This window comes from Poecile atricapillus, chromosome 6, assembly GCF_030490865.1.
Source record: "Poecile atricapillus isolate bPoeAtr1 chromosome 6, bPoeAtr1.hap1, whole genome shotgun sequence".
In the NCBI taxonomy this organism is placed as follows: Eukaryota; Metazoa; Chordata; class Aves; order Passeriformes; family Paridae; genus Poecile; species Poecile atricapillus.
The window spans coordinates 30,236,378-30,256,138 of record NC_081254.1 but is presented as its reverse complement, the minus strand read 5'-3'; the positions used below and the strand labels follow the sequence as shown (position 1 = coordinate 30,256,138).

The 19,761-nt window shown below is 41.3% G+C and overlaps 1 protein-coding gene across 4 annotated transcripts; it reads right to left on the bottom strand.

The window, feature by feature from the left end:
- Positions 1 to 1,430: 1,430 nt before the first annotated feature.
- PLEKHS1 (pleckstrin homology domain containing S1) lies at positions 1,431 to 18,527 on the bottom strand. Of its 4 annotated transcripts, none has more exons than XM_058841425.1 (16): positions 18,425 to 18,524; positions 17,933 to 18,134; positions 16,743 to 16,877; positions 16,230 to 16,321; positions 16,032 to 16,138; positions 14,527 to 14,661; positions 13,298 to 13,373; positions 12,534 to 12,641; positions 11,779 to 11,874; positions 8,641 to 8,751; positions 7,534 to 7,649; positions 6,051 to 6,254; positions 5,736 to 5,837; positions 5,216 to 5,351; positions 4,367 to 4,457; positions 1,431 to 2,792 (listed from the first exon to the last, which is right to left on the bottom strand). In XM_058841425.1, exons 3-15 carry the CDS (start codon positions 16,771 to 16,773, stop codon positions 4,389 to 4,391), a joined length of 1,383 nt encoding a protein of 460 aa, XP_058697408.1. In that variant the 5' UTR covers positions 16,774 to 16,877; positions 17,933 to 18,134; positions 18,425 to 18,524; the 3' UTR covers positions 1,431 to 2,792; positions 4,367 to 4,388. The 4 variants fall into 4 exon arrangements, with proteins under 4 accessions (XP_058697408.1, XP_058697411.1, XP_058697409.1 ...); XM_058841428.1 differs by having other exon boundaries at positions 8,641 to 8,748; XM_058841426.1 differs by lacking the exon at positions 17,933 to 18,134 and having other exon boundaries at positions 18,425 to 18,527.
- Positions 18,528 to 19,761: the final 1,234 nt, after the last annotated feature.

The following is a 19,761-nucleotide window of genomic DNA, read 5'->3' as shown; positions in this document are numbered from 1 at the left end:
TCTAGGAACTGCCTGGCATGCCCCAAGCTCCTGGCAGTGACTCTCTGGCCAGCCTGCAGGAGAGAAGTGGCTGGCTACAGCGTGGCACACACGTGGAAGAAGTTTTCATCCCTTGGAAACAGACCATAAAGGCCCTTAGAGCATCTCAGATGTCATCTCCACAGACCCAAAGGTAGACAGTCAGTACATGCACTTTCTAGCCCTTGCTCTGACCAAGGGAGCACCAGCAGGGAAGTAAATACAAGTTTGTAACTATTAGTGTGTCCCTTAATGGGCCTGAAATTCTGGATGAATCCATGTGACTGAGAAGATTTCCACAGTCCCTCGTGGTGCAGCTTTCCATGAGCAGCACAGATGCTGTGAGCCAGTTCCTTGCAGGGATGTGGGACCATCACCTAGCATTCCCTCACGAGAGGGAAACTTCAGAGACACTGAAGGGACTGAAGGAAGGCAGTTTCTGCAGGACATCAAGGATGGCTTCTCCCTTAGCATGGAACTGGCACATCAGCATCTCCCCACAGCACAGGGCATCGATGAACCTGCCTCCTGCCTCTAACACACAGCTCTGATGGAAGCTTTTCCAGGAATTTTCTGGGAGCTAAAGCAATTCCTAGTATTGAATGTGGTGCTGGAGATCACATCTGTGGTAAGAGACAGCATGATGCAAATGTGTCTGAAACCACTTGTAGAATTTTACTGAGTGTGTGTGAGGAAATGGCTCTCCTGAGGTCACCAGAAAATCTGGGGCAAAACACAGATTAAGCAGCTGGTGTCCCCAGCACACCACAGATCCATTCTCTCTGCAGTGTGCAGGGTATCATCACTCTCCTTTATTGCAGTTGCTCCTCTTTGAATCCCTTTGCAGAAATTCTTCAACCACACTGAAGTATGTCTGGCTGTTATTTAAATATCCCTATGAAATAGGTATTTATCTAGGTAACCCTAATACATATATAGATATCCCTCCAATCCCCCAGGCTGGAAGGACTCTAATAAGAGAATTAAGCATTATGCAGAGCTTGTCTCTGGCTTGTTCCAGGGTCGACATTGCACAGATAACTTTTCTTGGCTGGACTTGTTCTCTTGCAGGACTTGTGCTTTCTTGATCACTTTATGACTGCAACCCCAGTTCTCAGGAGTGTTGCCCTTGGGAGGAAGTGTGGAGGTTGTGTGGTCTGGTTTGTGCTTTCTGTTCAATGGGCTTTTTATTTTTCTTGACTTCAATGACCTCACGTCAATATAGAGACTTCCCTCACCGTTACTTTCCCCTCTCTTCCAGGACTTGCTTTTCTCCTGGGCAATTGCCATCTTCCTAGCTAGATGCTAGAGTAGAAAGAGCATGATTCATCCTTGGGAATCCAAGGGGAAATATTAGCAGCCCCTAATGACTGAGTGCAGCATAGGAATGTGCACAAATTAACAGCCAGGGAAACAACCTAAATCTTTATTTAAGTGTAGTTTTTTTTAAAGGGCTATCTAGTGACTCAGCTGCAGATTACAGAAGAAGTTGCAGCTAATTTTTGCAGGACAAGGAGGGGCCATGTTAGGAGAAAATGAGGTGTGTTGCAGCATACAAGGTGTTGTAAAGTGTTATCACATTTATTAATCATATGTGGGCAGACAACTTCACACACCCTAGAAGAATTTACTGTACCAATGCCATTTCCATATTGTATCTCTGTAAGTGTTATGAATCAGCCAATATGTGACATTAATTATCTGCATTTAGCATTGTGCAAACTGACATAATGATCAATTATGGAGTATCACATCTGTAACTGTTTACTGAAGCACAGAAGTAACACCCCAGTTCTCTAAAATATTCTGGAATTATTCTGTACATATCTAACCAAATCCTGGTTTTGTCCAAAAGTAACATCCTTCCATGGCTGAGAGGTGCAGCATGCAGTGCTCAACATCTGCTTCAGCAGCAGGTCCCATGGAGGTGGCTCTTCTCCCACCACCCTGGGGGATCTTCTTCACTGAGTCACCTCTTCTGACAAATGTTTCTCTACGGAATTCTAGGAAATTGCTTCATGTCTTTGGATTTCTTTTTGATGAAATTCTTTGTATTTCAATTTCTCACTTCCTTTGCTCATCCATAACTGGAAACACAAGGCATTTGTCTCGCAGTTTAGTGTCATGTGGCCATTTTCAGGAACTGTTTGAAAAAATGATGGAAGAATGCAGAATGTTTGGTCTAAGAAAAAGAGAAGGGAGAACAGGTAGAAAAAATACCTTCCATAATGAAGATTTCTCTGCAGACAGTGGCAATCCAAACGTTCCCTGTGCCCGCTGAAAACAGGGCAAGAAAAAATTTTCTGAAAAAATTGTCAAGGGTAAATATTAGAAAAAAACATTCCTGATTTTACAGAGGGATGTGTCTTGGAGTCCCAACTAAAATTTGGACTTTACTTTTCCAAAATTCAGAAGTAGAGCTCAGGCAAACTTTGGCCAGGAAAGACTGAGGATGACATCCTCAGTAGATGTTCTTGAAGTAGTGATTTTAGGATTCAGGCTGTGGGGACTGTCCTAGCAGACTGACAGAGTTATGGGGCTGGCAGAAGGGCTGTATAGTGACAGCCAGCCATCCCATCCCTCAGGGGCTCCTTAGGCAGAAATGGATTTGCTGTGCTCAAAGCAGCAGTGCAGAGCAAAGGACTCCCATAGCAGCTTTGGAGAAGAGTTCCCAAGGAATGTGTTTTCTTCCATTTTCAGCCTCTGTAGTTCCAGAATTGGGAGTTCCCTCTGTATTTATGCAGAATTCAGCACAAACAGGCCTTTGAACACCACTGAAACAGAAAAATCAAAATGTGATCCTTTCCACCTTGAGAAACAAGCATGTCCCAAACGCTCTTATCTCAAAAGCAGAAGTGACAGGCTGTGGGAACATTCAGTCTGGAAATTAATCTTTTGAACAGGAGCCGAGTCTGAATAGATTATATACATATTTGTGTTTGCCTGTTTTGAGTTACATGATGCTGTTTTCATCTTCAGCTGAATAAAATTCTATAATGATTTTTTTTAAAGTTCAGCACATTTGTCAAATTTACTACTGAAGTAAGTTGCACTTAATGCTGATTTTTAGTGAGTGTAGCTCCTCTACTGTAGTAGCCAACTTGGCCTAATTCAACTGGAGGCTGAATAAAAACCTCCTTTGAGCCAAATCCACCTCAATCAAAGCATATATAAATCGCTTAATATCAGTAATCCTGTGCCTGCTAAATCCAGTACTTATTTTGGTTGTATCTTGCAAGATAAAATTATCAGTACTCAAACCCAGTTTGTTGCCACATCACTGTATATTGACACTATCTATTTTACAGCAATATGTGTGTGCAAAAAATCCCACACAAAGTGTCCATTTTCATACAGGGCACTGTGTTACATACACATACAGTGTTTAGCCATGTCACACCATGGTGCTGCAAGCAACAGAGGTCACTCTAGGACAGGAAAAAGCTCCCTTTTGGCATCCACTGGAGCACTCCTGAAGGCAGTTCCTTATCAATTTCCTTTAGGTGTGCTACCAGCTGAAAATTGGTCATGTTTCTATGGCAGCAATGTGAGGAAGGCATGTACACAAATAAATATTTACAGGAAATATCCTTGCTTGGGAAATAAATAAGCACTTGCTCTGGAAATTCTGCTGCACCAGTGACATCCCTGTGGTACTACTTGGTAGCATGAAAACATTCTCTGTGAGAAACATGAACTCTGTGTTGTGGGGAGAGCACATGCCTTCTGATACATCATTTCTGTCTGTGGTTGTCCCAGCTGTCTTTACCAGGAGCTCCTTCAGAGAGCAGGCCAGCCCTTCTCTCTCCCAAATCCATTCATTCCTTTTTCACTGAAAAAGAAATTCAGGCCCCACTGAATCACTACACAACATTTTATATACCAGCCTTTCCTCCAACACTGCAGCTCTTCGCTCACTTCAGCCTTCCTGTAGCTAAGGGGAATCCAGGGAAAACATGGTTTTAGTCCAAATGCTGGTTGATTGTCCTCCTCTAACTGATTAGGAGTTCAGTAAAAAATCATTGTAACTCAGTGTAGAGAGGTGAGCAGAGGCACAAACTAGTATTTTCTGCTGAAATGAAAAGTATACACAGCACAGAGGTCATGTAAATTATCTGACCCTCATTTTCTTCCATGTAACAGAAATACATGCCAACATGAAATATAAGCCAAATACATGCCATTCATGCCACAAAATAAGTTATGAGGACATAAAACGAAATCTGCATTCTCCGTTCTTTGTACTTCAGCAACAAAAGATGTCTGGCAGCTCAAGAAGATAATTATCTCTATATACCATATATCACCTTCTCCTCCCTGATCTTCTCCCTTGAGTTTTGGCACTTACTTAATCATTGAGGTCTTTTTTTTCAGGAACATGAGCAGCCTTTAGCATGGAAGATATCTGAATGTGGAATCCTACACACAGTAAGTTTCACCTTATAAAAGAAAAAAAAAAGGACATTTTTATAGCTTGTTATATCTGATCAACATTTGTGCAACTATCTGACTTGTATTTGAACTAGCTGAATAAAAATTCCCCATTAAGAGAGATGAGTATTTTTTTTTGCCTTGCTGAGACTGGCTTTACTTTCTTTAGATGGCAATAGCATCTCCTGACCTCAACCCTCTCAGCAGAATTCAAATATGAACGTGTTTGGATATGGGTCATGAACCTGAATATTAAAATATGAGTTCAGAAACACATGTCATAGATCACAGTTGGGTTAAAGAACTCTTAGGAATGTCAAAGAACACAGTCTCACACAAGATGAGTAGTGCTCAATAAGCAATAGGACATAGAAGTCCAGGGCTCTGCCCTCAATGCCCAAAACCACTACAAGCAACCACACATCCACTGGAGGCAATGTTTTATTTCCCAAAACTTGCAATTTATATGCATTAGGCAAAAAAAATCCCAAGTAACTCTAGCTAATGTTTGCCAAATAACATCTCTTGGTCTTGCTCAAAATCTTCCTCAAGCTCTGCAGTGCTGGCCTTGCACTCCCCACGTAGCTCAGGAACAGGAGACAGCCACCACATCAGAATGATGCTGAGCAGATATTTGGTGCTGGAATTATTCATGCCACACTTAGACCAGAGTAAACTGGTTTGAATGGAGCCTCTTGAAATGCAAAAAGGGAAATTGCTTTCTCATTTGGCTTGATACCTTTGAGTCAGAGATAGTCAAGCTCACCTCCTTTCTCGTGGACCTGCTGATGAAGAAGTAAGCCTCCTCCACACCTTGGGGCTGCAGATCATTCACAGCCACCACGTGGTCTCCGTGGTTAAACAAACAGCCCAGTCTGTGGGGACCTGTCCACTGTGCAATGCTGTGGAGGGCAGACAATGAAGGAAACATACAGAATATCCAGTCACTGCAGTGGCTGGACAGGACTGCATTTATGGGGCTGCCCTCTGGAAATGACACACACGTTCCGTGACTTTGTAACCTTTTGATCTGGTTCTGGTTGAAACCATCACTAATTATTACACAGCATGCTGGATTCTTCAGAGGCCTTTACAACAGCATTTGAAACACAAACTCTAGTACACAAAGAATTGGAGAGAGCAGAAGGAATCACTAAAGTGCCAACAAGCACTGCCCCTGCCATGTTCTGCCCTGCCACAACTGCACAGGGGTGTCTATAGTCAAACACTTGTGCCTGTCACTTAGTCTCATCTCACAGGCACTATCACAAGACATCCAGACTTACCATATTCGTCCTGCTGCTTCAGTAAGTTTTAGGTAATTGTTAATATCAGCCAAGGGTACAAAAATATCCAATTTCTGCAGCTGCATCTCATCTGTAACTTGACTGTGAGAGAAAAACAGAATCACAGAACAGCTCAGATTGGAAGGGATCCATAAGGATTATTGAGTCCAGCTCCCTGCTCCTTGCAGACTCCCTAAAACTAAATGCTGTGACTAAGAGCATCATCCAAGTGCCTCTGGCACGCTGACAGGCGTGGCAAGATGAAACCCATGAACACATCTGTCTTCTCTGCAACCAGCTGGAGAAGACACTTACCTGAGCAGTATAGACAGGTGAACCACTGAGAGGGGTAATGAGCTTTGCCTTCTCTGGAGGGTTGGCTGCAGGCTGGCGCTGCTCTCTGGGAATTTTTTGTCTTTGTCTGCTCCCAAGTCTCTTGGACATGCACTGTTGTTCATGGGAGGGGATGGGAGCCCATCACGTCTGCACGTGAGCTGACATCTCTCATCCAGCAGCTTACTAGAGAGGAATGATGAGAAAAAATTAAGGGGTTTGACAATTCCGGGCACTCTGGCTGTGTTTGAAGCTGGATCAAGCAGCCCTCGATAAAGCAAAGAATAACAAGTTCTTGTAGAATATCCAGTGGACAAAATAAAATCTAAGTAAAATAAACAGCTCTTCTAAAAATGGACCATAAATCTCAAAATAAACGTTTTCAGTATGCAAAAACTATTTATTAAGCCTGGAAACATTTCAGCTAACAGCATGCCTTGACAAAGAAACTGAGTACAGATTGTTGGCCTTGGCTGTACCGGGGTCTGCAAGGATGTAAAGCTGTCCCTTGGGAGATGTGATAACTCAGAACTACTTGAACTCATTTTAATTTTATTTGATAAGCCTTTTATTGCCTGGAGCTGACTCCCCATTGTGCCCCAAACAAGACTGGGGTTAGCAACAAAAGCTGCTCTTGGTGTATTTAACTAAGATGGCATAACCTTGTGAGGTTTTTATAGTAATTCCCTCTGGGGGCTCCCAAAGATGCAGATGAGCTTGAATTAATCTATTGGGATTGACTGGTTAGTGGGTCTGCATTTCCAGCTGCCTCCCTCCATGGGGCCCGAGATCTGTCTGTAGCTGTCAGGCCACAGCTAACAGCTACTGACCACTCCTCTGGCTCAGGAGGAGCTTCACCCTGCAGGCACAATTCTCTTCAGTATTCAGTGCTATATTGTGGAGGCTGTAAAATTTCCTTGTGGCCCTACAACCGTGACACAAAGTTCAGGTCTTTCTTTGTGATGTGGCAAACACTGCACCTTCAAAACACACAGCAACAGAGACGTTCTCTGGATGGCAAAATGAAACTCACATAACTTCTTAATGGAAAAGTTGGGAGCTAAGGCCCCATCTCTACCTTTCTCTTTTAACCTCTAGATAACGCTGCCTGTTTTGGAGAGCACCTGTCTGGAAGGTTGTTGGAGTTTGGCTGCAGTGACTCAGTAAAGTGGCGAGCTGTTGTGAAAAAGTATGAGACAACAAAAGGTGCTGCATCGTATAGTCTGTGTAATAGTATATGTAAGTGCAGGAGCCTGCAGTGTGAGCTTAAATTTCATGTTGATGAGTTTGAATTTGACTCCAGTGTTCCCATGAGTGCTGAACTCTGTGAACTGAGACCCAACAATGACTCATTCAAACAAGATGCAGCCTCTAGATCTTGTTATGCAAATAGCAGAGATGTCAGTTCTATCTCTATTGCTATGTCACTTTTAATTTCCAAAACCTTAATGAAGTTGCAACTTACAGTGATTTCATTGACATATAAATGTTCTCCTTTACTGGGTTGCTCTGCACTGGCTTCTCTTGCAAAGGGACATCAGACTCAGCTGTAAGGTCAGGCTTTGATACTTCAGCAGTGCACTGTCAGAAACACACAGCAATATAAGACATTAATGACATTTCCCTGCCTACAGAAGAAACCACCATTAATTTCCTTATTTTGTTCAGTGCTCATGCTGTGTAAACATATTGACTAATATACCCTGGGTTTCCTCAATCAGTCAGTTCCCACAAAATGGAAGCTAGAAAGGTGCTTGAAACTTAAAAGTTAATGCTGGAATTATTGGCACTGCCAGACTGGGACATGACCAGCTATATTCTGAAGTACTACCACAAAAAAAGAAAAAAAAGAAAAAATAAATTGTTGCCTTTTAATTTAAGCAGGCTGAAAAAGGGGACTTATTCTTTGGGTGTGCTTGACTTAGAGCCCTTAGATTATATGACCACATCACCATTGTTAATGTCCTTTAGTCAGATGTACAGTCTGTGACTTCTGCAGAAAGCTGACCACTTATCTTCTCCTGACCACTAATTGCATGGGAAGTCTAGAGAAATTAGCCTCCCAAATTGGATGTCAAAATTTGTACGAAATTAACAGCGTGATTTCTCCTGCTGCCTGGTTTCACAGTGAAATGTAGATACCAAAATGTACTGCAGTGTTTTAAAAGCTGCTTTTATGCAGCTTACTGGTGCTTCAACAGAATTACACTTCAAAATATATTAAACTAATGTACTGTTACATTTTCTAAATGAAGTTTTCACTTTCAGAAATAAAACTAACTAATCCCATTATACAATAGGCAAAAGCCATTTACAATGAAACAGTCAATTTGGGGAATTTCAACAAAATCAGCTATGTTTTTGTCAAAATGCCACTTTGCACCAGGATGATCCTTTGAGTGAGTCTAGCATATTTTTTTCTTGTATAAATGAAAGCTCTACTGCTTTATCTATGTATTCCTTTTGCAAAGTACAAGTGGTTTCTTCTACCAGTTCCTCTTTGGCTCATTAAATGTCTCCTGTGTCCTTGGAGCTGTTAACAGACCAGCAGAACTCACAGCTGATAAACTACCTTTGCTAAAACGTTGCTGGGAGTTTGGTAATAATCTTCTTCATCCTTTTTGATGTTTTCCTCTGGATCTGACAATGGCAGATTTTCCTCACTTCCCAGAATTTTATCCTGCTGAAAGAATGGGTTTGTATTTAACAGGCTCAGTTTTACAGATTGGCATGCGTTTTTCCTTTCTGTGGAGAAGTAACAGAATCAGGAAATATTCACAGAAAACATGGTAAGATACATTTCTCCTTCAAGTGAGAGATGCTCAGAGCCAGCCTATTTTAGAAACAAGGTTTCTGTATCTGTACTGTCTGTATTTTTGAAATTCAATGCACACAGGAAAAACCAGCCACTGGTATTAGTATTTCCCATAGACGGATTAGTGGTAACCAGGCTGTTGCAACTGATTTCATATCACAACCTATTATTTTGTTTAAAAATCAAGGGTTCTAAACACTTTGTGTCTGAATCTGCATGAATTTAGGATCACTTGTGTGGAAAAGATTTTCTTTTTGCCTCCAGTTCTGAAGTCCTTACATTAGGAAGAAAATCTGTAGAAAATATAGGGATGAATTGGGATATATTTGTCCTGTTTAAGCAGCTTTTAACTGCTATCAAATAAAGAACGAATTTGGGATTTCCCCAAGTAATGAGAAATGTATTGTCTCATACTTCTCTGTGAACAAAAAGATACTGCAGAAGACTGGAGCTCTCACATAGAATCCTTTGTGTCCTGAGTGATAGTCTGCCTTCATAAATACCTGAAACATTAAGTTTGAGGCAATTTGGTACACCAAGGAGAAATTAATCCCTCCACCAAGTTTACCTTTTCAAGTCGCAAAGAGAAATTATTTATTTTTATGTCTCCTTGTTGACTTCACTATAGTGAAGAGTATGGTAATTAGTATTTAGCTGCCTCCCAGTTCAATTCTCTGAGCCGTGTTTGTGATGCAACTGTTTTTTATCTCTGCACTTACATCCTTGGTTTCCATGGTGATCATTTTAATAATTGCTAAATATGCCAAGAATATATTACTGTTTTCAAGGTAAAGTAAATTAAATTAATTACTTTCTTGCATGTAACAAGAAGAAACTGGCAATGAATATTAATTAAGGATAATTATTGCATTTTTTTTCCTTATTGGTATAGATGGCATTAAGATCAACTCATGCCATGGGAATCAGGAGAAACTTCAAGTGTCTATTGAACCATAATATGGATTTACATTGGAGAGCAGGTAGACTATGGAGAAAACTGGCTGTAACAAAAGATAGAAATGACACCTGGAGAACAACTGAGCCATTGTTACCCATAAGCTCCTAAAGGAACATTATGTGTTGCCCTTAGAGGGAGGAATCCCTCTTTCAAAAACCCAGGTGTGTAACAGATCCCAAGGGTGCCCTGCAATACAGTAATGCACAGCACAGGGTGATGCAAGGCACAGCTCCTAATTTTGATGTATTCAGATGTTGAAAGCCCTGTATCAAAATAGCTGATACTGAATTGCTGAGTCAGACCAGGTTTGGTAGCTCCAAAAGGGGGGTTGAGAAGGAGCCAGGTCCCCAGTTCCCTCCAGGGTCCCTGCCAACATGACTAGACCCACTGACACGGAGAATCCTGTTTGCATCAGTGACAGCGACTGAACAAAGAGTTTTCAGGATCTGGGCCTGGATGAGGGAACCACCAGTAAAAAGCAAAACACATCAGATGCTTGAAATGGGGAGTCACACTGCTAAAAGGAAGTAAATACAAGGGATTAGTTAGGAAGTCAGTTGTCTACACGTCACTGAGCAGAGAATAGCTCTGGAGATGTTAGCAGATGTTAGACTTATGAGGCAAGAGAAATATTTTTATCCAATGAACAAATCTTGTTTCTTGTTCTCTATACAGCGAAGTTATTTATTTTCAAATATGCCAAAACAGAAACATGAGCCCTGTGCTATTCCCTGTGCTTCAGGCTAAAAAGCTAAAATCCAAATTCCTTATCTTTGAACCCTCATGGTCAGCCTGTCCTAGCCTGAACAGCTGCATATAATACCTGCTCTCTGAGGCATCGTAAGTATGAGAAGAACTAATGAATAAGACAGAAAAGGTATGCACAAGGAAGAGACACAAACAAATTCTTGACATACACCCAGAGCAGGACTGGTTAAAATCAGACCAAGGGTTAACTAGGTGCATTTCAGAGCTCAGACTCACAACTGAATTACTACAACTTTATAAAGTACTGTGCATCAGCTGAGCTATGCTGATTGCCCATGGCATTGCAATGCAGTTTCAACTATTCACTTCTTTCCACTAAATTTAGCTGTATTATCTCATGCTTGCTGTCAGCCTATATACAAGGACTGTGATTGCAGCATGTGATTTACCACCCTGTTAGCTGTGATAGCAGAACAGATTCTTTGCCCTGCATCTCAGCCACTCCAGGTCATAGTTCAGTGCACAAACTGTCAGTAAAGATGGGTTTAAGCTTCAGAGTAGTGTGGTAGAGCCTTGGTTGTGCCTTCTGTCCTCTTGACTCTGCTGCAAAGGCAGCAATCCACGGCAGAGGAAAACTGCTGCAGGCACTAGTTCAGGGAACACAGGTCAGAACACTTAGCCAGTAATACAAGATAACATTCATCTTCTTATCTTTCCAAATCACTCCTGCTAGATATGGAAGTGAAATTACTTGAAGACATATTAATGCTGACAGAAGGTCAGTTCTAAGATGTGCCTCAATTTAACAAGCTCTTGTTCTGTAATTTAGTTACAGACTCGATTGCTACTGGCAAAGGCTGAAGAAATAAACCATTTAGGAACAACTGTGGCACAGCTGAGAAATGTGCAGGGAGGGACAAATCATCAACCAGTGCAAATGCAGAGCTTTCTTCATCAAGTTTGTGAAAGCTGCCACAGAAACTCTGAGGCTGTGACTCCAAAACCCCTAAACAAACACAGGTATTTCAAACAAGTTTTTAGAAAATAATTTTCAGTGGTAAACAAGAAAACAGACAAAATATTTAGGAAACTTTTATAGTGGAAGTCAACTCGATGTGCTAGGAAAGTAGGTGGATAATCTATAGTCACAAATACCCAGGTGAGATAAAAGCCAACATTCAATTCTGCAGACAGAACAAGGCAAGAGCTGTTTGATTTGTCCTGCTCACCAGGCTTGGAAAGACTCCTCTTGGTGAGTCACACTGAGCCTGATGGGGGCCAGGATCTGAATAAGGCCTGTTCTTGTCTTCTGAGGAACCATTCTCCTGTATACAAAGGAAAAAAGTTGACTGCTCATAAAGATACATTGGAGGTGTTTGACCCATATTCAGCTTCCTCTCATTTGCACAGAGCTTTGTGACTAAGAAACCCAGCAATTCCTTGGCTGCTATTTCACCCTGATACCTGGACTGCAATTGCTGTGGGACAGCAGCAATGTGTTCCTGGTCTACTTAAACATAGAGGGGAAAGCCTGAAAGGCAGAGAGGAATTGGATCTGAACTCTCCTCTAAGCTTTACAGCCTAAAAAGAGAGAGATAAATAAAAGCACAATCACAAATCAGGAGGAATGTGGCTAGCAGCTGCCAAAACAATCATCACATGCCTCTGCCAAGGCATGTCAAAGCAAATCTTCAGGAGCTTATTTAATGTCCACTAACATTTGCTGGTCAGTTGAGACAACCAGTGAGGACTGTCTCTCATTGCCTGTACTTACACGCAGACTTGCCCCAAAACTATTTCCCTTGTGGGAACTCTGTGGTGTTACCATCCAGGTCCTCCTCAGGATGCCCACCAGAACAGAGCACCCAGGTACCCACTGCAGAAACTCTGAACAACTTTTGGTAGAAAAAAACAACTATACAAAAGAAACTTCACAGTCATGCCTAGGCACAGACTCGTTATTAAGGATGGTTAATTTGTTTACCTTCTGGTAGCTTTGCCTGTCTGGAAAGCTGGTCATATCTATAGAATTTAAGAACAGTGGCAAAGAGGAAGGCCGGCTTCTGACTTCTGGATTAATAAGATCATGATTCTAGAAATAAGGGAAAAACAGTAAAAGAAAACAGGCACCTGTTGGATGTGGGCTAAAATGTACTGACACATTTCACTAGAGCAAACTTCATTTCTAATGGCTCAGGCATTGTCTGCATGGCATTTTTCAGGCAGACATAAATTTTCCCTGCTTGCCTTTTGAGCTGTCTGGAAGCTGCAGGGATGTGAGTGCTGAGTCTAAACTGGTGGGCCTGGCTGGCTGACAAAGTGCAGAAATTTGGGTCTGAGCTTGATCTACCAGAGCTTCCATCTGATTTCTAACATTGGCAGACTGATGTAAAACAACATGTAAATATAGCCGAAATGCACACACTAAATCTAACACACATTTTCACTCTGATGCCTCCAAGGTGTGGTTCACTGCAGCATAATATCAATCTTCCCTCATTTCCATATGGCTTACTCTTTAAAGAGATTTCTTTGAAAAAAAAAAATCAATCCCAGTGCAGACAGACTGTGCAATGCCAGCTTGATGCATAAAGCCAGGGTACAGGAATTTATATGAAAATGAATTTCTGAATAACCAAGGTCAGAAGCAACTTGCAAGGCAAAGATCAGGAAAATTCCTTTGTAGGGTTTTGTAATGAAAAAAAGAAATGTCTGTTTTTTCTAAAATAAAGTACAGTAACATGTCACCTGAGGGCAGCATCCACTTCTTTTGTCCTCCCTGCAGATTGAAGATATCAGAGTGACCCAGTCCTCTATTTCCTGCCTGAATTGGAACAAGAGGAAGGAAAACTTACTGACAGGTAACAAACAAGGGCAATCCTTTTGCCTACCTACTTCTTCCTGTGGGGGCCCAAAACAAAAATCCCTGAGATCAAGGGGAAAACCCTTCACATGCCTTTCAGGAAAGGGTGCTTGTGTGGTCACAGCCAGATGGCAAAGTCTGACTCAGAGAGCTAACAAGGCTTGGGAATGGATTTGGGCCATCAGGATGAGAAACATGCCGTGAAAGGACGTTTGAAGCTGTTTTTCATGCTTGCAGTGGATTTAGTTGGATTAATTCTGGAATGCTTCCCACTGAGTGTGGGCTGTGAGAGCCGCGCCCCAGGGGAAGGCACTGGGTGGCACGCTCAAGTAGCATTCAGGTATGTGTTTTTCTTCTTATCAGAATTTCACACATCAGCTGCTCTTCTGCAAAAAGGCAAAAATTCCCCTGACAGGCTCGTGACCGGGAAGCTGAAGAGGAGATGCTGGGAACCAGCAGTACAGGAGCACTGTGACAAACATCCTCCTCCCTCAACTAACTGAGCTTTGGCTGATCACCTCCACAGAAAGTTTCTGACCCTGTTCAGGACTCAATTCTAGCCTGAAAAAACACGGACTGCTGCAGCAAACGCCCCAGTTGGTGTTTCTGGGAGCTGTTTTGCCTTCAGTCTGCTTCCCTTGATTAATAACCTAGTTTTCAGGCAATATTATTCCTTGTGGTTTATCCGTGAGGAGCAGAACCTTTTCTAACTGCCAGGAGCTGCTGTGTGAGAAGGCAAAGGTCTCTGCTCTTTCTTGTCCCCTAACCAGCATGGTTTGAAATGGCACTGCCACTGCCATCCCCACTCCCAGCCCTGTGCCCCTGCTGCTTTCACGTGCTGGATGCTGTGACTGTGTAGTGCAGGGAAGGTGAGCTCACCTGCCTGAACCAGCAAAAAATTTATCCAGCCATGAGTAAGGGGAGGAAATGCCATAGAAAAAAGCTATTTTCCATTGGATAAGGCAGCTGAATCATCTCATCCCAGAGCTGTGCCATCAGTGGCTGAGACAGAAGGGCAGGGGGTGCCTGGGAAGGAGCAGGACCCTGCCCTGGGGTGGGTGCTATATTAGTTTAACAGCACTGCCACTGCTTCTGCACATCTTGCTATGCCCACCTGCTGTTCCCAATGAGGTAGTAACATCTGTTCCCAGTGCTGATGGACATCACCTGCTCAGGAAGGCATTTAAACATCTTCCTCACCGTTCCCATAATTTCAGCATTACTTATGCCAACTTCAGTACTTATGATTCTGTGAAGATAACCATACAAAGCATCCTATATAACTCTACACAGGTACAAAAACACATATATGTGTGCATGTCCATATTTTACTCTGAGCACAGAATAATATGATAAGATCTGCAAGGGAAAAGTTAAACATTTTTCCACAGGAAAAAAAAAAGTGCTCCAGAAAATAAACACACACTTTCAAAAGAGATGGTCTTTCAATGAAGAAAATCTCCAGGTAAAAATATAAAATTAACTTTTGCAAAATGCCCAGACTATGGATCCTCAGTTTTGGAAAAAGGGGCTTTTGGTTTAATTCAGAATCTTGAAAAGAAACAATAGTAAGAAAAATTTCTTGTGGAAGTTTTTTAACCACTAGAAAACAATATATTTGATTTGAAACTAATTGTATATTAATAGCATTTTAATGGAGGGGAAGAGGGGAAGAGAGAGAAGTACTCCTAATGGATACTTGAAGCACTTGGAGCACTACTTCCATTAACTTCCAAGAAGCCAAATTAATAAAGGTAATAGCAACAATAATTATGGTAATTATGTAACCACAGACCACTGAGCAAGCTGCTATATTTTTGAAAGCTTCACAGTGTAAATCCTGTTAATGGAAGAAGCACAACAGCTATGTGGTGAGTGACCTCCATGCCTAACAGTTCAGGGAGCCTGGAGTATTAACCTCTAGATCTGACAGGAAAATATTTACATTTTCCATTAAGCTTTCTGTTTCCCCTGCACATATCTCATACCACATGGTAGGACATGGTAAAGGTTGCCAGCCCAAAGCCAGTGACACTCAGTCTTGCTGCAGCAGGCACTGTGCTGACAGGAAGGAAATCACCAACCCAAACGAGCCGAGCAATTTCTTGGCAGAATGAGAAGCAGAGAGCAACCATAACCAGCCCAAAGGGCTATGAGAAAGTCAGGAGACCTTTGCACAAACCTGCAAAGCACTTAGTGAAGCTGTAAGGTGCGAAAGGGTGTGTGGCACGGTTGAGAGTGGCACAGCCTGTCCTTATTCCGATGTGAATGAATGCATAGCTCTGTCCTCACAGGAGGTAAAATGTGCTGTACTGCAGGAGCACAGCCTGTGGGAGCATGGAGCCAAGCCAGGTACCTCACTGGCAGCTACATCACAGCAATCATTCACACAAAGTAAATTAAAATAAAGCAATTCAGGATTTTCACTTCTACATATATCATAGTTGCACCCAAAGCCCACAAATCCCAAGGGACTCCTCTGTGGACTTCACTGGGTTTGAGTCAGGAGCCCAATCCTGACTTGTTCAGTCAGGAACAAATGCTTGTTCAATCAGTGGCCACTGAAGAGTGCTGATACATGACTTAAAATAAAAAAGATGATGCACTTGAGCTACATACTGATCAACAGCTATGGAGCCTTTTATGTGTTGGCCTTTTAGATACTTCAGGATGTAATTCCCTCTGCTGGATTTGGACAGGACAAAAAGACGCCTTTTCCAGGAATTCTGCCAAAGAGAAAGCAATTTGTCTCTCATTAAAATTCAGCATAGCAGGTATGAGGGATTGCTGAAATATAACTAATCTGTGCTAGTATACCTGTGAGCTGAGAAGTTGAAGAGGTGGGGATTTGATGAGGAATCCATGTTTGCAGACTCCACCTTCAGGGCAAAATGTATTTTGAATTCTCACTAATCAAAGAGAAATGAACAGCACCATTACTTAACTTGCTGCCAATTAATCTTTTTAAAAAGACCTCTTTGAACTGGAAATTGTTGCTTAGCACTGGGTTTCTGTGCTTAAATGGCCATAAGACAAACACAAATCAAGGCTATAAAATATAGAGCCAGGTCCTGCATCTCTGATGTTAATGCTGACAACTGGCCCAGACTGCAAAGTAAAGGTAGTGAAAAGGTAGAGGCTCAGAAGATATCATGAGCTGCTGTCTTATTTAAGATCTGATTTAACTTTTGGGGTCTGGTCTTATTTTGCCTCGTAATTATTGATCTGAAATGTACCCCTAAAGAAATTCATAGATGGCATTCAATCAGCTAAGGACAGATCATGTCACAGCTTTACTACTGACTAATTTTAGTAGGAGAAATTTTGTACCTGCAGAATTTCTTTTACTTGTAGAAGCCATCCTGATTGTTTCTTCCACCCACGTAACAAAAAGAGCAAAAATGTTGAAACTAATTCATTTCAGTTGGCTTTCTGCTGAGCAGCATTTCACTGCACACACAATTGCTGTTGAGAAAATAACAAAAATCTTACAACTGTTAATTTTCATACTGATGATCAAAATACATAAAATAGCCATAATAACAATTAATTTAAATATATTTATAAAACATTGTATCATATTAAATGATACACTATATGCTATATTTGTTATTTTATAATACTATTACAAATAACAAATATTATCCATTTTTATAGGCCAAAAAGATGATTTGCCTAGAAGGGATGAAAGCTGTCAAGGGAGCTTCATTTGGCTCTTTCTTTTGCACTAGTCACAACACCTGTAACCTGAGAATACTTCATCCATGTATGTTTCTAACACTGCTTTGCCAGTACCATCAGTCCTGTATAAAATTGGCATAACTTGGCCTAAAGAGTGTAAAATATGCATAGAAAATACAGTTATAATACTACAGCAACTTCAAGAATTTGCAAATTTGTCCTATTAATACAATGCCTTTTCAAAAGTTTCTCTTTGCCTTACCTCAAAACTCTCACTCCCTGCAAAACCAGATCTTGGCTGGAAGTTGTTTTACCTACAAGGAGGTTACACAGAGCCTCTCCTGGGAAAATCTGAAGGATTACAAGTGCTCCTCTCTGGTTCTTTACTGAGAATCCTGGCTGCAGTGAGAGATTTAAGGGCTTTTCTCCTTTTCTGTTTCTTTAGTGATTTACTCCATGGTGCCAAAAGTAATGGTACAGGCAGGAGTAGGGTGGTCAAGAATGGGGTGGGTTACACATGGAATTTTACCCCTGAGACACAACTAAAGTTATAGACTTTCATTCCTCCTGTTCTAGGCTGTAAATGGGAATGACCCACTGCAAACTTAGGTACATCAGAGGTTTCTGCACATTTCTGTCTGTACTTTTTTGAGGATTTTTTCAGGGAAACCTTTGCATTTTTTTTCCTTTTGGGGAGAAAGTACTACTGCCAGGATAAACCGCTACAAAATTTGCTTCTAGAGTTTTCATCTGTTGCCTACCAGAAAAATAAAAGGACAAAAAAGCAACTTCCAAAACTAAAAATGACTGTACACAAAGTCAATAGTAGGGGTACACACCTGGGGTTGCAATGAAAGGCAATGTATTGCTCTGCTCAATGTGACTGACAGTCACCTCAACTGCCAAACGATGCAATTACTACAAAACAGCGTTCCAAGAGTCTCTGACAGGATAAAAGTCTCTTCAGGATGTCAGTAAAAGTCAAGATTTGCACATGGGAAGACAAATTCCCATGAGATTAGTTGTGCTACCTCACTCTGCCTTTTGGGAAAAAAGTTTTTAATTGTTATATTTAATTGTCTTTTCAACAGTAAGAAACATTGTAAACAGGTTATGTCTAATTCAAAATAGAAAATGCCAATTCCGTGATTATACCCCCCCAGATTTTTGTATGCCAGGCATTAAGGGATTTGATTGCTTCAAACCTTTTGAAATGCAATGAGACACTTCAGTCAAAAAGCAAATAAAATGCCTCAAATCATTACAATGAAAGCTATTATAAAACTTCAAAAATTTCCAAGACAAGGAAAACAAACTGTGTTAATACTTACAAGCAAAATGTCTTCATGGTGAAGAAGGTTTTAGAGAAATACACCCTCAAGTAAATCCAGATTTCCTGTACTGCCTCCTGCAGCAAAACATGATGTGTCCTTGTCCTGCATGGTGACTGCCCTCTTATAGTCCATGTATAAATACAAACACCCTGAAATATGACCCACAAGGAAATTCCTCTTTCTGCATGGGAAACAAACTAAAGACTACTTTGGAAAGGGGAAAACCAGAAGATTAATATTCACTTAGAAGCAATGAAAAATATGCACATTTGAGGCAGTGATAAATGTCTCCTATACAGAAAAAAAAGCCTGGAGACAGTGTGGTTTTGTTGGTTCAGCTTTCTGAACAGTCCCGTCGTTTCCCAAGCTGTTTCTAAAGCACAATATCCACCCATGGCTGGAATATAAAGCAACAGTGAGAACCCTAAAAGATCATAAAAGTGCCATAAGCTGAAACCAACTTCAGATTTAAACAGCATTTAGTCAAACATGCAACGGTGAATCAGGATTTCTTATGCTGGCTATGTCATGACAAGGTAATTTCAGTGTTAGTCTTGGCTGTAAGTGAATTTTTGAGATTCTCCAGAAACATTCAGTGTCTCAGTAACAAAAGTGGATTTACACACTAAACCATCTGGCTAATCCTGCAGATGGCAAGGGAACTGATTTCTGATTTTAAAAATAGTCATAAATTTGATCAGGGAAAAAATCTAGAACATCCTGCAGCTTTTAAATCGCTATTCAGCATCCTGGCTCTGCTGAGTGAAAGGGTCAAGCTTCCTCACTCAGAGTGGGCTCCTTCAGGCTCATGGGCTGGCACAGCTCTCAGCTATGCCAGTGTCACTGCTCAGGGGTGATGTCTGTTGGTACACAATTTCCTTTTGAAATAACATTAATTTTTTCTGGACATGATCTAAAGTAATGCTAATCTAGCAGTGATCCTGGTCCTGACACAACAGGATCTTTTTCTCTCTTTCGTTTCTGAAGCTCTAAATTAATCTTTCCATGTCACTTTCCTCTCTGGCAGTGTATTCTGGTATTTTATGCTGATCTTTCTGTATCTCATATGTTAGAACTGGCCTGAAGGATAGTTCTGGAGACGGGGGAATATCGTTCATGGAAATTTAAAAACAGGCTAAACTTCAAGCAAATAAACACTAATGAATTATAAAGATACAAAAGAGCTTCCAGAGAAGTAACAAATACTGAAATGTTGGCTGGCCATGGTAAACCAGGAATATCTTTAATGCCAGTAAATAGCTTAAGATGGAGCTGTTTGGCAGAAGCAACAGGGAGCAACACTTTCACATGCACTGCGAGAGCACTGCACAATT